The sequence below is a fragment of the Oncorhynchus mykiss genome, chromosome 24 (assembly GCF_013265735.2).
Source record: "Oncorhynchus mykiss isolate Arlee chromosome 24, USDA_OmykA_1.1, whole genome shotgun sequence".
Classification (NCBI taxonomy): domain Eukaryota; kingdom Metazoa; phylum Chordata; class Actinopteri; order Salmoniformes; family Salmonidae; genus Oncorhynchus; species Oncorhynchus mykiss.
In genome coordinates, this window is record NC_048588.1 from 16,283,057 (window position 1) to 16,301,684 (window position 18,628).

Here is an 18,628-nt window from a genome sequence, read left to right on the forward strand (position 1 = left end):
AGCTCTGCCTTGGGAAGGCGATATTCCCCTGGCTGTGCCCAGGGTCCTTTACCGTCCATAATCTCCTCCCAAGTCCAGGAGTCTTGTGTTCGCTGCTGCTGCAGCTGCTGCTGCTGCTGCTGCCCGTTACCACGCCGCTTGGTCCTTTTGTGGTGGGTGTTTCTGTAACGGCAGATTTCCTCTTCGTCTGAAGAGGAGTAAGGATCGGACCAAGATGCAGCGTGGTAAGTGTTCATGACGGTTTATTAAAAACAAACTGAACACTGAAATACAAAACAATAAACTATGTGATGAAAACGAAAAACCGAAACAGTACCGTGTGGCAACAAACACTCACACGGAAACAAACACCCACAAACCAACAGTGAAACCCAGGCTATCTAAGTATGATTCTCAATCAGAGACAACTAACGACACCTGGCTCTGATTGAGAACCATACTAGGCTGAACACAAAAACCAACATAGAAAAACAAACAGACTGCCCACCCCAACTCACGCCTTGACCATACTAAATAAAAACAAAACAAAGGAAATAAAGGTCAGAATGTGACTTCTCCATCTGAAATATTGAGCATAGGACAAATTGTGCCTAAATGCATGGTATCTGTCAGGCTTATCCAATGCAATTTGGTAGCTAATAGTCTATACTGTATGAGGATTATGTTTGGGATATTGAGACAATGAAAATTAGTCGCTGAAATTGTTGCAACCCCATCACTAACCTATTCAACCTCTCTTTCGTATCGTCTGAGATCCCCAAAGATTGGAAAGCTGCCGGCGGTCATCCCCCTCTTCAAAGGGGGAGACACTCTAGACATAAACTGTTATAGACCTAAATCCATCCTGCCCTGCCTTTCTAAAATCTTCGAAAGCCAAGTTAACAAACAGATCACAGACCATTTTGAATCCCACTGTACCTTCTCCACTATGCAATCTGGTTTCCGAGCTGGTCATGGGTGCACCTCAGCCACGCTCAAGGTCCTAAATGATATCATAGCCACCATCGATAAAAGACAGTACTTCATCGACCTGGCTAAGGCTTTCGACTCTGTCAATCACCGCATTCTTATCGGCAGACTCAATAGCCTTGGCTTCTCAAATGACTGCCTCGCCTGGTTCACCAACTACTTCTCAGATAGAGTTCAGAGTGTCAAATCGGAGGGCCTGTTGTCCGGACCTCTGGCAGTCTCTACGGGGGTGCCACAGGGTTAAATTCTCGGGCCAACTCTTTTCTCTGTATGTATCGATGATGTCGCTCTTGCTGCTGGTGATTCTCTGATCCACCTCTACGCAGGCGACACCATTCTGTAAACATCTGGCCCTTCTTTGGACAGTGTGCTAACAAACCTCCAAATGAGCTTCAATGCCATACAACAGTCCTTCCGTGGCCTCCAACTGCTTTTAAATGCTAGTAAAACTAAGTGCATGGTCTTCAACCGATTGCTGTCCACACCCTCTGGACGGTTCTGACCTAGAATATGTGGACAACTACAAATACTTAGGTGTCTGGTTATCCTTACAGACTCACATTAAGCATCTCCAATCCAAAATTAAATCTAGAATCGGCTTCCTATTTCGCAACAAAGCCTCCTTCACTCATGCTGCCAAACATACCCTAGTAAAACTGACTATCCTACCGATCCTTGACTTTGGCGATGTCATTTACAAAATAACCTCCAACACTCTACTCAGCGAATTGGATGTAGTCTATCCCAGTGCCATCCGTTTTGTCACCAAACCCCCATATACTACCCACCACTGCAACCTGCATCCTCTTGTTTGCTGGCACTCACTATATATTTGTTGTCAAATCCACTGGCTCCAGGTCATCTATAAGTCTTTGCTAGGTAAAGCCTAGCCTTATTTCAGCTCACTGATCACCATAGCAACATCCACCCGTAGCACATGCTCCGGCAGGTATATTTCATTGGTCATCCCCAAAGCCAACACTTCCTTTGGCCACCTTTCCTTCCAGTTCTCTGCTGCCAATGACTGGAACGAATTGCAAAAATCACTGAAGCTGGAGTGTTATATCTCCCTCTCTAACTGTAAGCATCAGCTGTCAGAGCAGTTTACCGATCACTGTACCTGTACACAGCTAATCTGTAAATAGCACACCCAACTACCTCATCCCCATATTGTTACTTATCCTCTTGCTCTTTTTCACCACAGTATCTCTACTTTTACATCATCACCTGCACATCTATCACTCCAGTGTTAATGCTAAATTGTAATTATTTCACCTCTGTATATAGATTTTTCTGTTGTGTTATTACCTGTAAGTTTGTTTATGTGTAACTCAGTGTTGTTGCTTTTGTCGCACTGCTTTGCTTTATCTTGGCCAGGTCGCAGTTGTAAATGAGAACTTGTTCTCAACTGGCTTACCTGGTTAAATAAAAGTGAAATAAATAAATAAATAAATATTGAAAAAACAATGACAATTTACAACCTACCACGTTTTCTTGGGGGGGGGGGTTATTACAATACTGACTAATATTGTCAGATATACATTTTACAGAACTAAAATACACTCTGTACTGTACTGTAGTCTCAAATGATATATTCTGCAAGCCACTTTAAAGAGAGGATCCTCCTCAAGAAGAGTGACATCCCTGGCTGAGGATACAGAACGGCTGTGTCAGCCGGCTAAATGACCAAATACAGGCCAGGAATGTGTTTGGATTTCCGGCCTATGTCTTTTCGATTAGAAGATCAGAAATGGGGACTTATATGATAGGTGAGATGTTGTGGCTAATATAGCATTGTTTAGCACATCGTGTTTAGCGCCACTCACTCCCTAACGTGAGAGTTAAGTGTTAAGTGTTATTTAATATTAGCGTATATGCGGAGCATCTATAGACGACGAGTTAGTTCAAGCTGTATGTCTAGACACGCTAAGGTTTGTGTGTTAGCCAAGGAGTGCTTCGTTTGGGGAAGTCACTCAGTAAAGGGACGGGAGGGGAGATGGGGTCTGTGTTTTATGTTCACGTTTATTATTAGTACAGGTGGCATGACAAGCTCCCGCACGGCGGGAGTTTTGTATGACAGCAACAATTTGCTCTAAAATAAGAAATGCCACATAGTGACAGAGCACAGAGTAGACCAGGTGGAATAAAGATAGTCAGCTGGAACTGTAATGGCTTAGGGCATGTGGTGAAACGAGCTAAGGTTTTTTCTCATCTTAAATCACTGGGTGCTGACATAGTGCTTCTTCAAGAAACTCATATTAAACGCTCCGCTCAGGCCAAGCTACGAGTCGGCTGGATCGGTCAGATATACCAGTCTATCTTTGACGCAAAAGCGAGAGGGGTAGCAATCCTGATAAGGAAAAACATTCCGTTTGTTTACTCATCCTCGATTTCAGATCCTAATGGTCGGTATATTATTGTGGCTGGTACACTGAATTCGAAACCAGTAACCTTGGTCAATTTATATGGACCCAACTTCGATGATCCATTATTTTTTCAAAGGGTATTTAAGGACATACCAAATATCTCGGATACAAGTATTATTGTTGGAGGGGACTTTAACTGTACGTTAGATCCTCTTTTAGATAAACAGCTATCAAGGTCACTTCAACAATCAAATGCCAGTGTCTGTCTAAATACATTGATGACAAACCTTAACATTGTCGATATTTGGAGACTGACACACCAACAGATAGGGATTATTCTTTATTTTCGTCAGTTCATAAATCATATTCCAGAATAGACTATTTTTTGTTGGACTCCAAACTAATTTCAGCAGCTGAGTCGGTTACCTATCACCCTATTCTAATTACGGACCACTCTCCTGTGACCATGGTGCTGAAACTCGACAATATGTCGAAAGGTCGGCGACCGTGGCGCTTAGACGCATACCTGCTGAAAGATTAGGCTTTTTGTCAGTATTTGAAGGAGCAGATTGCCTTTTTCCTCGGAACTAACGACACGGGGGATGTTGACGACTCCACCCTTTGGGAATCTCTAAAGGCTGTGATTATAGGTTACATTATTTCTTATACATCAGAGAGGAAGAAACGCGCCAATACTAGGCTGAGAGAAATTGAAAGAGAGTTAGGGGAACAGGAGAACGTTTTTAGGACGAATTCCTCGTATACAGTCCTTGAGAAGATCACAAAGTTAAAATATGAATACAATACCATCCTTTCGAAACGGGTGGGCTCTATACTTGCTAGAACGCAACAAAGTTATTTTGAACTGGGTGACAAACCACATAAATTATTAGCAAGACAGCTAAGGCATGTACAGTCATCTAGAGCTATTCACAAAATAAAAGACAAGAAGGGTAAAATAGTAACAGATCCGCAGGATATTAATAAATGCTTTGCGCAGTTTTACTCAAGAGCTATACCAATCAAAATGCGATGCTACTGATCCACAAACTATGGAACCCTGAATGTGAACTTCCTAAACTAGACAGGGGGGCAGCTGCTGCACTCGATGCAGGGATAACTTCAGAGGAAATTAACACAGCGATAGCACAATTTCCAAACAGCAAGGCCCCTGGGCCCGATGGATATGTAATAGAATTCTATACGAAGTACTACGCCAGTCTATCTCCACTTATGTTGCGAATGTTTAAACACTCCATAGAAAATGCCAAACTCCCGCAAACACTGTATGAGGCTACAATAGCACTGATCTTGAAAAAATATATAGATTCCATGGAGATGTCGTCTTATCGCCCCGTGTCGTTACTCCCCATAGAAAACAAGGTGTTGACAAAGATATTGGCAAACCGATTGAAAACATATATTTCCGACCTGACAGGTTTTTATCCCGGGCCGACATATATACTACAATTTGAGACGCCTTTTCAACGTAATGTTGAAAAGGTTGAGGCAGTGGTAATAAGTCTTGATGCAGAGAAGGCGTTTGATCGGATTGAGTGGAAGTATATGTATATGATGTCGGTTCTGGAGCACTTCGGGTTCGGAAAGGAATGTATTAATTGGATAAGAATTATTTATGCACACCCAATGGCGTCCGTGATAACCAATCAAGAAATGTCGTAGAGAAGAAAGGCTTGTTCAAGGGATGCCGATAAACACGACATGCTCCTTCTCTGGCTACAAAAAAAGTGAGTTAACGCCACGGCCTGTGGATATGCAATTTCTGCAATCTACCAACCCCGACCTGACAAGGTTCACAAGCCTTGGCAATTTTATTTAACCTTTATTTAACTAGGCAAGTCATTTAAGAACAAATTCTTATTTGATGGCCTAGTGCGTTAACTGCCATGTTCAGGGGTAGAACGACACCTCGGGGGTTTGAACTTGCAACCTCCCGGTTACTAGTCCAACCACTAGGCTACCCTGCAAAGCGAATTGGGACATGAAAATATATCAGCTTAAACAAAATATAGATTTTTGGATGTTCTTGGTTGGTCGTATAAGCGCTATTAAAATGGTTGTCCTACCCAAGTTTCTTTACCTCTTCCAATGTCTACCCAATTTCATACCACAAAGCTATTTTAAGAAACTGGATTCAATAGTAACTCCATTTTTACGGGATAACAAGGCAGACAGAATTTCAAAGAAGCATTTATGCAAGTACAAGATAGAGGGGGGCTTTGGCCTTCCTCACTTTAAACTGTATTATTGGGCTGCTAATCTGAACATCGTGTCTTTCTGGAGGGAATGTTCACCTGCGATGAGACAGAAGGATATGCCTGCATGGCTTTTGATTGAGCAGGCCTCCTGTCAACGTTCCTCACTCCCTGCACTTGTTAATAGCCCATCATATGTGAAAAAAATCCACTCTAACCCAGTCATTTGTCATCGGCTTAGGATCTGGAAACAGATGAGGTATTTCCTTAACATACCCACTGTATACATTGGCAGCCCGATTTGCCTGAATCATGCTTTCCACCCCGCATTGGATGATGTGGTGTTTTCACAGTGGAGGGAGAAGGGGCTCACAACAATTGGTAATCTATACATAGATGGTCAGTTAGCTTCATTTCAACAATTTCATTTCAACAATTACAGGGAAAGTCCATCATGCCAACAACACATTTTTTCAGATACCTCCAAATCAGGAATTTCGTAAGGACACATATCCCACAGTATGGCATGAAGCCAAATAGTCCTACATTAGATAGCTTAATCCTTGTCAAACCCCATTCAAAAGGGTCGGTCTCTAGACTGTATGATGTGCTACAGGCCCACATAGAGGTATCCACAGACACCATTAAAAGGGCTTGGGAACAAGAACTTGGGTCAGAAATCTCAGATGAGGACTGGGTAGAAGCTCTCAGGAATATAAACCACAGTTCAGTGAATGCCAGACACAACCTTGTACAGTTTAAGGTGATACACAGGTTACATTACTCAAAAGTGAAACTGCATAAAATATTCCCGGACACCTCACAGCTGTGTGAGAGGTGCAAGCAGGATGAGGGGACGTTGACCCACTTATTCTGGACATGTCCTAAGTTACATGCTTACTGGGCTCTCATTTTTGATTACTTATCTAGAGCCTTTGATAGAGTTCTAGCCCCATTGACATTGGCCATCCCATTCAACAGTACAATGAATGTCATCGTTAGTATTGCTGTCTTTTTTATTTGATTTTTTTATTGTAATAAATATATTATTTAAAAATAAAAGAAGAGTGACATCAAACCAAAGCCCCGCCCCTATGAAAGCTTAACGGGAAGTTGAATGCATACAGGCAGGCTGACCGGAGAGACAATACTCTAGGTTAGCTAGATAGCAATGTTCTAATCGTTGACCTTTTTATTTCACGAGACTGGATATTCAAGAGGTAGGAGAGTAGGAAACATGGCAACATATTTGCTTGAGCATCGACATACAGCGCCGAAACTATGCGTCTTACTTTTCGTCTTCCTTGTTTTTGTTGTTGGCCCCATCACGGCTCTCAGCGTCGGCGAGGCGAGGCTTGTCAGAAGCAACACCTTCGCGGAAGTGGAGGTAGAAGACTATACAAAATACTACAATTATGTCGAAATGACCCGGCTACTGAAGTTCATGGCCATGAAATACCCTTACATCTCCAACCTGTCCAGTATAGGCCAGTCGGTGCAGGGCAGGGAGTTGTGGGTTATGCGAATCACAAAGGACCCCAACGCTGACGTACCAGGAAAACCCAAATGTAAATACGTGGGGAACATGCACGGGGACGAAACTATCTCGAGGCAGGTGTTGGTGTACCTTGTGAACTACCTACTGACGAGGTATGGAGAGGACCCGCGTATCACGGAGTTGTTGACGAGCACGGATATTTACATTATGCCCAGTATGAACCCAGACGGGTTCGAAAGGTCCAGAGAGGGGGACTGTAGTGGCGACGCTGGGGGTCGTTCCAACGCCAAGAACATGGACCTCAATAGAAGTTTTCCTGACCAGTTTGACAAAATCAACGTCCAGCAAGACGATGTTCCAGAGGTTACAGCTGTCATTAAATGGATCCTGGAGAAAAAGTATGTATTTATTTATTTCTCTCGTCTATTTACATAGACCTACATACAACGTTCTTTGTGTTTGTTTAGCTCACATTGTTTATAACCTAATTCAGATGGCTCAAATGTATGGGCTACACCAGGGATAGGCAACCCTTTTCCTGGAGTGGCGCAGGTACTGCAGAGTTTTGTTCCGACATAGGCACCACACCTGACAAACTGAGGTGATTGATTGCCTAAATTCAACACATCACACACCTGTTCTTCCAGGTCGGTTAAGTAAAAAATATGAAGTGACTGCGGAACTCCAGGACCCTGGGCTCCACAGACATCGCTTACTGCAAATGGTAACTGCTGCACCCAAGATATTTACTGGCAGCCTGCATCTGTCGTTGTTCCTATTGTTCTTAAGCACCTCCACATGGACCCCAAATACCACCTCCCCTGCGAAGGATCTCTCCATTTACCTAAGGGCCCACTGTTGCCAGCTAATCTTTGGGAATGCCCTTGATCAACATTAGATGTGGACACCAAGGAACTTGAAGCTCTCGACCTGCTCCACTACAGCCCCATCAAAGTGAATGGGGGCGTGCTCGTGTGTGTACTCCAGATCAGCCTTGGATAGTGAAAGGTTTCCCCCCTTGGTCTTGACAATAGTATGTAGACTGCAGACAGTAGATACCAGGCTTACTATATATCCCCTGCCTCCTGATAACATTGTGTTGTTATGTCCCTCCAGGTTTGTCCTGTCAGGGAACCTGCATGGTGGCACTGTGGTGGCCAGCTACCCCTTTGATGACTCGGCCTCCCACAAGATGCAGGGTTACTACAGCAGCTCTGTGGACGACAACCTGTTTAAACACCTGGCGCTGACCTACGCCAAGAACCACCCCGTCATGAGGACCGGGGAACCCAAGTGCCCAGATACCCCCGATGAAACTTTTGAGGATGGCATCGTCAACGGGGCAAAGTGGTACGATGTACCCGGTAAGACTTTTTCTTTTTTAACTGTCAGACCACTGATGATGCTCTTTTTAGGCAGGTCATGTTCTTTTTCCTTCGTTTGTTGAAAAGAGGTGATGGTTCACACACAAAGTAGCCTAGACCAGCTCCAATATCTTCCTTTCTTGATTTCTAATATATTTTCTTCTCTTCTTCGTAAGTTGTTTCCTTGGCTTTCCATTTCTTGAGAAAAGCTTCTTCAGTTGCTTTTTTGATTGTTTAACTCTTTATCCCTCATCACTCTCAGAATAATCGCACATTGTTGAGACAGAGAGCTGAGTGCTGGGTTGCCATGACGATTAAGTCATAGATTGGTGTCTATTTTGACTTTGTCTCTTCTCAGGGACTGACAAAATGATGTGGTAATTTTACTTTTCAGGCGTTCATAATCAGTTGGAGATCAGGTTTTACTCAGCTCAGTGTTGTTTGAGTTCATGGCGACACCTTGAAATGAATATCGAATGACGTACTGTAGACTTATAGTAGGGTAATAAAGGGTATTTGATAACATGTATAGTGTGGGCTTTCACTACCATGGTACAGGCCTACTTTTTGTCATTGGGACAAAGCCTGATGTATAGGCTATGTGTTGCCATGAAAAGGGGTGTGATTGTTTCCTCTGTCATTTTCCATGGCCCAATTTTCACAGAATATCCCCCCCCCCCCCACTCATTTTGGGTCTATTTGAGAACCAATCCAGCAGATCTACAGCTGGGATTGTCTAGTATTAATTTAAAACCCCACTAATTAGACAATTTAATTAGAGTATGGCTTTGACCATTACAGAAGAATTAGCACTAAATTTTCACAGTGATTTATTGTAATGTTTGTTTGTGTCAATTAATGCCATAAGGGATGGGTTGCCAACTGGCGATTTGACACCAAAATAAAATTGAATTAATTCATAATGTCATGAATTAATTCATTACAGGTGTTCCATTGCACTGACTTCACTATCTAGCAAAGCAGCTGTAGCAGAGGACAACAGACCCAGCTAGCTAGTATTGTTTTATTCACCCCTGCAGGACAGACCTGCTCTCTGTTCTCTCCTCACAGAAAGCCTGACTGGTCTCAGGTTATCCTATCTGTCTTACGAGGTGTGTGTGTGTGTGTGTGTGTGTGTGTGTGTGAGACACGACCTGTCCATGCAGCTTGCTGTCCCCCCACTTCCCCCCTTCATGTTCAGGAATACCAGTGTCTGTGGTCCACAGGCAGTAACCGGACCCCCAGTCTCTGTGTGGCTGCTGTCAGTGGTTTGGGAAGAGAGCCAGACGAAGGACGATGAGATGATACTGTAATCTGAGTCTGAAGGTTTAAGGTGACCGTCATGGCTTTTCCTGTAAAGACATGTGCGGTCATCACTGTGTGTGTGTGCACGTGCATATTTACAGTGAGACTGTTTATCATGTGTCTGTGTGAGTCCAATAGGGAGTTGTGAGTTCCATGTATATTCTCAGACATTCTTCAATAATCCCTGAATCTGCTCTAACAGACTGCCTCTGCTTCAGTTGTAAATTATGACTCGGTAGAAGACTAATTCTGGTTTCTTCATCATTACTCACCTGAATCTAAATTGACTGCCTATGTGGTTAATGGAGACTGCAGGAGATATTTCATCTGATGCATAGATCTCTGTCTTCTATAAGCACTGTTAAAGGAACAGCAGAGGTGTCATTTTGGAACTAGGAACTAGGAGGTGTAAGGATTAGGTGTTTCTAATCCATTAGCTTCTATTTATTTTATTTATTTCATCTTTATTTAACCAGGTAAGCCAGTTCTCATTTTACAACTGCGACCGGGCCAAGATAAAGCAAAGCAATGCGACAAAAACAACAACACAGAGTTACACATAAACAAACGTACAGTCAATAACCCAAAGGAAACGAAAAATATAAAATCTATGTACAGTGTGTGCAAATGTAGGGAGGGAGGCAATAAATAGACCATAGAGGCAAAAATAATTACAATTTAGCATTAATACTGGAGTGATAGATGTACAGATGATGATGTGCAAGTAGGGATACTGGTGTGCAAAAGAGCAAGAGGGTGAGTAATAATATGGGGATGAGGTAGTTGGGTGTGCTATTTACAGATGGGCAGTGTACAGGTACAGTGATCAGTAAGCTGCTCAGACAGCTGATGCTTAAAGTTAGAGGGAGATATGACTCCAGCTTCAGAGATTTTTGCAATTCGTTCCAGTCATTGGCAGCAGAGAACTGGAAGGAAAGGCGGCCAAAGGAAGTGTTGGCTTTGGGGATGACCAGTGCAATGTACCTGCTGGAGCATGTGCTACGGGTGGGTGTTGCTACCAGTGAGCTGAGATAAGGCAGGGCTTTACCTAGCAAAGACTTGTAGATGACCTGGAGCCAGTGGGTTTGGCGACCGATATGTAGTGAGTGCCAGCCAATGAGAGAATACAGGTCGCAGTGGTGGGTAGTATATGGGGCTTTGGTGATAAAACGGATGGCACTGTGATAGACTACATTCAGTTTGCTGAGTAGAGTGTTGGGGGCTATTTTGTAAATTACATCGCCGAAGTCAAGGATCTGTAGGATAGTCAGTTTTACGAGGGTATGTTTGGCAGCATGAGTGAAGGAGGCTTTGTTGTGAAATAGGAAGCCGGTTATTTTGGATTGGAGATGTTTAATGTGAGTCTAGAAGGAGAGTTTACAGTCTAACCAGACACCTAAGTATTTGTAGTTGTCCACATATTCTAGGTCAGAACCCTCCAGAGTAGTGATGCTAGTCGGGCGGGAGGGTGCGGGCAGTAATCGTTTGAAGAGCATTCACTTAGTTTTACTAGCATTTAAAAACAGTTGGAGGCCACGGAAGGAGTGTTGTATGGCGTTGAAGCTCGTTTGGAGGTGTGTAAGCACAGTGTCCAAAGAAGGGCCAGATGTATACAGAATGGTGTTGTCTAATGAAATATGAATCCATTCTCTGATGAACTTTGAGAATAGACTTACACAATGCTCAATGAGGAAATGACAGGACTGAAATGTACCCAATGATATCGTAGGATCTTATTAGAGCATTACGAATGTGAGTTTAGAATCTAGATAATTGTCATTATGACCTTCCGGGAGGTGACTGTTGAGAAATAGTAAAAGGGAGAGGGAGGGAGGGAAGTTTAGGTACTTGGCGGTGTGGGTTGACTTTGATAATTGCAATAGATGACTGATAACCTTTTGACAAGCTTTTTCTGTAGACCCATTTTATAGCTAGTTTATCTCTTTCCTGTATGCCAGGGGTGTCAAACTCATTCCATGGAGGGCCTAGTGCAGCATCTCCCAAACTCGGTCCTCGGGACCCCAAGGGGTGCATGTTTTTGTTTTTTCCCGAACACTACACAACTGATTCCGATTATCAAAGCTTGATGAATCAGCTATGCAGTGCTAGGGCAAATACCAAAACGTGAACCCCTATTGGTCCTAAGGACCGAGTTTAGGAAACCCTGGCCTTGTGTCTCCTTCTTTTTCCTTTCAACTCAATATTAATTAATGAAGAGTTTATAAACTACGTGGGCCTATAGCCTAAATAATTTAAAGTAGCCTAGTCCTTTTACTAACCAGCAATACCCACTGCTCTCTTTCTGAACGTTCATATTATTATTATTTATTTTACCTTTATATAGTGTCCCCTGAGCTGACAAGGTGAAAATCTGTCGTTCTGCCCCTGAACAAGGCAGTTAACCCACCGTTCCTAGGCCGTCATTGAAAATAAGAATGTGTTCTTAACTGACTTGCCTAGTTAGACTTAGGGATGCCATCCGTTAGATTAAATACAGAACAGTTCCGCATTTCACTGAAAGAATAAAGGTTTTGTTTTTGAAATGATAGTTTCCGTATTCGACCATATTAATGACCTAAGGCTCATATTTCTGTGTGTTATTATGTTATAATTAAGTCTATGATTTGATAGAGCAGTCTGACTGAGCGATGGTAAGCACCAGCAGGCTCGTAAGCATTCATTCAAACAGCACATTCGTGCGTTTCGCTGCGCTTCAAGCTGTTTATGACTTCAAGCCCATCAACTCCCGAGATTAGGCTGGTGTAACCGATGTGAAATGGCTAGCTAGTTAGCGGGGTGTGTGCTAATAGTGTTTCAAACGTCACTCACTCTGAGACTTGGAGTAGTTGTTCCCCTTGCTCTGCATGGGTAACGCTGCTTCGAGGGTGGCTGTTGTCGATGTGTTCCTGGTTGGAGCCCAGGTAGAGGCGAGGAGAGGGACGGAAGCTATACTGTTACACTGGCAATACTAAAGTGCCTATAAGAACATCCAATAGTCAAAGGTATATGAAATCAAATGGTATCGAGAAAAATAGTCCTATAATTCCTATAATAACTACAACCTAAAACTTCTTACCTGGGAATATTGAAGACTCATGTTAAAAGGAACCACCAGCTTTCATATGTTCTCATGTTCTGAGCAAGGAACTTAAACGTTTACTTTTACTTTCTTCTCCAACACTTTGTTTTAGCATTATTTAAACCAAATTCAACATGTTTCATTATTTATTTGAGGCTAAATAGATTTTATTGATGTATTATATTAAGTTAAAATAAGTGTTCATTCAGTATTGTTGTAATTGTCATTATTAAAATAAAAATTGTCCGATTTAATCGATATCGGCCTTTTTGGTCCTTCAATAATCGGTATCGAGGTTTTTGGTCTTCCAATAATCGGTATCGTTATCGGTGTTGAAAAATCATAATCGGTCGACCTCTACTCTGGGCACCTTTCATCCAAGCTACTCAATACTGCCCCTGCAGCCATAAGAGGTTTAACAAGCAGTGCGGCTTGGCTGGGTTGTGTTTCGGAGGATGCATGGCTTTCGTCCTTCGTCTCTCCCGAGCCCGTACGGGAGTCGTAGCGATGAGACAAGATAGTAACTACTAACAATTGGATACCACGAAAAAGGGGGTAAAATTGAAAAAAATAAATAAATAAAGTGCAAGGATGCATGATTAACAGAGTCCAGTCTCTGTAAAACAGAGGAGGCTGCATACATATACAGTTGAAGTCGGAAGTTTACATACACTTAGGTTGGAGTCATTAACTTGTTTTTCAACCACTCCACAAATTTCTTGTTAACAAACTATAGTTTTGGCAAGTCAGTTAGGACATCTACTTTCTGCATGACAAGTCATTTTTCCTACAATTGTTTACAGACAGATTATTTCACTTATAATTCACTGTATCACAATTCCAGTGGATCAGAAGTTGACTGTACCTTTAAACAGCTTGGAAAATTCCAGAAAATTATGTCATGGCTTTAGAAGCTTCTGATAGGCTAATTGACATAACTTGAGTCAATTGGAGGTGTACCTATGGATGTATTTCAAGGCCTACCTTCAAACTCGGTGCCTCTTTACTTGACATCATGGGAAAATCAAAAGAAATCAGCTAAGACCTTAAAAAACAAATTGTAGACCTCCACAAGTCTGGTTCATCCTTGGGAGAAATTTCCACAACGCCTGAAGGTACCACGTTCATCTGTACAAACAATAGTATGCAAGTATAAACACCATGGGACCACGCAGCCGTTATACCGCTCAGGAAGGAGACGCGTTCTGTCTCCTAGAGATGAATGTACTTTGGTGCAAAAAGTGCAAATCAATCCCAGAACAACAGTTAAGGACCTTTTAAGATGCATCTGTCCGTGGAACCCTTAACCGATCCAAATCTATATACTCTGTCAGAAAAACGTCCCGAATCGTTGGTTCCCAATTAGTTTTTGCTCATTTTACTTTTTTTTCTACCTTCTAAAAATACCTCATATTTTGTGACAACCTCAATATCAGCAGCCTAGTCACACTGCGCACTGTGCTCTGCTTCATGCGCTGACCAACTTATTCCTGATCTTGCACATCTGCGCTGCACCTTCAGCATTCAAATGCTTGTTAAATGGATTGCGCAATATTAGGCTTTATTATTGAGTGACGGCCAATTGATTTGATAGGTTATTGATATCAAATGCGCTGTTGAAAGGGGTGTTTTACTGGAATATAAGTAAGGTACCAGAGACACAACTCATCTGGCTAATAGCCCAAATGCTGAACAGGATTTACATTAGATTTGATTTGAATCAGGATCACCATCAGTAATAGTTTTGGTAGTTTTGCTTTATGCAATCAGTGTATATGGTCATTTTTAGATATACAGGGTAAAGTTGATAATTTCATAGTGATGACAGCCATCATCACTTTTGCGAGGGAGGCGACACTGCATTGTCGAAACGGGAGGCGCTCACTCCATAGAAACTTCCAAACGGTCAAAACCATTTCATTTTAAGACTGGGTGAAATCCGAAGTTGTGCTATATATTCATTGGCTATGTCATGTCTAATTTGTAAAGATACATATTGATACATTACTAGCTCACTTTTAAGTGGGTGATGGTTTAAAGCATTCATTGCCTCCCCCTAATCTAATAGTCGGGTGGTAGATGCCCACTACCACAGGCAGACAGAGGTCAGCTCAAACAGATCCCGCTTATGAACTCCATCAGAAGCAGATTTTAATTTAGTATGGTAAATTAATGTTTATTCACCAAATGTTAGTACATTGAACCGAATCTCATTGATTTGTTTGTTTAATCATACCACATCGCTTCGAATCATTTCAAACTAAAGCGTATTGTTCCTGCATTGTATCGGTTCCATGATATGTACGAATCATCTTGAAAGATGCACATCCCTACCTACTATTTAACCTTTATTTAATTAGGCAAGTCAGTTAAGAACAAATTCTTATTTACAATGACGGCCAAACCCTAACCCGGGCGACGTTTGGCCAATTGTGTCAATTGTAGTCACACCTCTCGCACTGAGATGCGGTGCCTTAGACCTCTGTGCCACTCAGGAGCCCTATAGGTCTGCTATTTGTTTTTCATAACTGATAGTTATCTCATAGATGGGCTGTTGTTTTCTAGCTCACTGACATCACAGCTAACCTGTTAACAGCCATCGGGACAAATCCTTATGCTGTAGTAGAGAACTATATTGAAGAACAAATATTGCCTCATTTACAGTTACAATACTGAAAGCCGATTTGCTCCAGCTCTGCACTGAATGTTATTCAAACAAGGTTGTTTTCCTACTAGCTGGATTAGGTACCCTGTATTCATAGGCTTTGCAGCTTTATGTGTTTGTCTGGATTCTGGAATGAATCATTTCTTTACTGGCGATTGAGAACAGGGCTGGTTGAGCAAGGTAGTAGGCCACTGTGGTTTGGGTAGAACGCCAATACAAACAGTATTGCAGGGTTGGTAGCCTAATGCTACAAACATTCATCACTGCAAACAGAACAGACGTATGGTGTTTGTAGTGATGACAAAGTTAGTTCTGGGGAATTTCTCTCTTTTTAGAAGTCAATTGCCATAAGACTCCCACTTGTCTTGTCGAAGGTCTGTCCTCTTATGATTATCAAAGTCAGTCAATTATCTACTTGTCTTGGGATGTGAGGTTAATGTAGGGCAATTCCACTCTAATGGAATTGTGCTGAGACTCGCTCTATGCATAAGAACTACTCTTAACAATTTAAACAGAACATTTTACAAAAACATATTAATTGGTAGATTGCATATTTGGGTATTATTCTATACACTGGCTATTAAGTAAGCATTTCACTATAAGGTCTACACTTGTTGTATTCGGTGCATGTGACAAATAATATTTTTATTTGATTTTATTATTTTAATGAGCTCCGCCACCAAACAAGACCTAATTTGGTTGGTCCGGACTGGACCACATGTGAATCAATCATAGATGTCCAAACCTGTGAAACAAACTTTAAAGTACAGCACAGAGCAGTAGAGTATAGTAGAGTATACTTCAGTACATTATAGTGTACTCAACTCGTGTGCTCAACTGTGTACTGTACTCCTCTACTCTACAGTACAGGAATGTACTGAACTATACTCGACCGCTCTTTACTGTACTGTGCTCCACTGTACTGTACAGTTCCGTCCAAACTTGTGAAACATGGACATCTATGATTAGTTCAGATTTGGTCCGGACCAAATGGAATTATATGTTTGGGCCAAATTAAGGCTGGTCTAGACGTCTGTGGACATTTTAAATCAAGGCTGGTTGGGACCAGACCAAAAAACGATGTCTGTGGACATTTTAAATCAAGGCTGGTTGGGACCAGACCAAAAAACGATGTCTGTGGACATTTTAAATCAAGGCTGGTTGGGACCAGACCAAAAAATGATGTCTGTGGACATTTTAAATCAAGGCTGGTTGGGACCAGACCAAAAAACGATGTCTGTGGACGTTGAAATCAAGGCTGGTTGGGACCAGACCAAAAAACAATGTCTGTGGACGTTAAAATCAAGGCCAGGGCGGACTGACTAAATTTCAACTACATTTCAATGTCCATGGCCTTCCGTGTTGGTCGGTGCTCAGTGGATGAGGATGCTGGTTACAGTAAATGGAAAGAGAGGGGGCTCATGGGTAGGTGTAAGAGCCGGGAGAGGGAGGTTGGTAAAGGGAAGGAGAGGGACTGCAGAAATTCTGTTACAATTTTTTTTTCTGAAGTTCTGATTTGGTAAAATCATTTCCTGTTTTAGTCACTTATCAATTATTTTTATGAATTATTATCAGTAAAAACATCAACTAATTGATAGGTCTACCTTGTTACTTCTTAATTATCCTCCCTCCTTATATGGGAGAACATTTAGAACATATCGTAAAGATATATGGGTTTTTGGTTAACGGAATTCCAAGACACAAGCCAATGTTTTATTTTGATGTACAGTGCCAGTCAAAAGTTTGGACACACTTACTCATTCAAGGAGTTTTCTTTCTTTTTTATTATTTTCTACATTGTAAAATAATAGTGAAGACATCAAAAATGTGAAATAACACATATGGAATCATGTAGTAACCAAAAAAGTGTTAAGCAAATCAAAATATATTTTAGGTTCTTCAAAGTAGCCATCCTTTGCCTTGATGACAGCTTTGCACACACTTGGCATTCTCTCAACCAGCTTCATGAGGAATGCTTTTCCAACAGTCTTGAAGGAGTTCCCACATATACTGAGCACTTGGCTGCTTCTCCTTCATTCAATTGGGTTGAGGTCGGGTGATTGTGGAGGCCAGGTCATCTAATGCAGCACTCCATCACTCTCCTTCTTGGTCAAATCGTCCTTACACAGCCTGGAGGTGTGTTTTGGGTCATTGTACTGTTGAAAAACAAATGATAGTCCCACTAAGTGCAAACCAGAAGGTATCGCTGCAGAATGCTGTGGTAGCCATGCTGGTTAAGTGTGCCTTGAATTCTAAATAAATCACAGACCATGTCACCAGCAAAGCACCATCACACCACCTCCTCCATTCTTCACGGTGGGAACCACACATGCGGAGATCATCCATTCACCTACTCGGCGTCTCATAAAGGCGCGCTGGCTGGAACCAAAAATCAAACATTTGGACTCATCAGACCAAAAAACAGATTTCCACCGGTCTAATGTCCATTGCTCGTGTTTCTTGGCCCAAGCAAGTCTCTTCTTCTCATTGATGTCCTTTAGCAGTGGTTTCTTTGCAGCAATTAGACCACGAAGGCCTGATTCACAGAGTCTCCTCTGAACAGTTGATGTTGAGATGTGTCTGTTACTTGAAGTCTGAATCATTAATTTGGGCTGCAATCTGAGGTGCAGTTAACTCTAATGAACTTATCCTCTGCAGCAGAGGTAACTCTGGATCTTCCTTTCCTGTGGCGGAACTCATGAGAGCCAGTGTCATCATAGTGCGTGAGGGTTTTTGCGACTGCACTTTAGAACTTTCAAAGTTCTATACATTTTCTGGATTGACTGTCCTTCGTGTTTTAAAGTAATGATAGACTGTCATTTCATTGCTTATTTGAGCTGTTCTTGCCATAATATAAACTTAGCCTTATTTTGGTAAAATACAATTTTCTGTATACCACCCCTACCTTGTCACACACAACTGATTGGCTCAAACGCAAGAAATTTCACTAATTAACTTAACAAGGCACATCTGTTAATTGAAATGCATTCAAGGTTACTACCTCATGAAGCTGGTTGAGAGAATGCCAAGTGTCCAAAGCTGTCATCAAGGCAAAGGGTGACTACTTTGAAGAATCTCAAATATAAAATATATTTGTTTAACACTTTTTTTTGGTTACTACATGATTCCATATGTGTTATTTCATAGTTTTGATGTCTTCACTATT

General features: G+C 41.9%; 1 protein-coding gene across 1 annotated transcript in view; it reads left to right on the plus strand.

The window, feature by feature from the left end:
- The first annotated feature begins 6,649 nt into the window (after window positions 1–6,649).
- Window positions 6,650–18,628, plus strand: part of LOC110503857 (carboxypeptidase D) — a 34,173-nt gene continuing 22,194 nt past the window's right edge. The window contains exons 1-2 of the mRNA XM_036961938.1: window positions 6,650–7,447; window positions 8,166–8,413. Coding sequence (XP_036817833.1) covers window positions 6,789–7,447; window positions 8,166–8,413 — 907 coding nt within the window. The 5' untranslated portion in view covers window positions 6,650–6,788. The remainder of the gene's footprint in view (window positions 7,448–8,165; window positions 8,414–18,628) is intronic.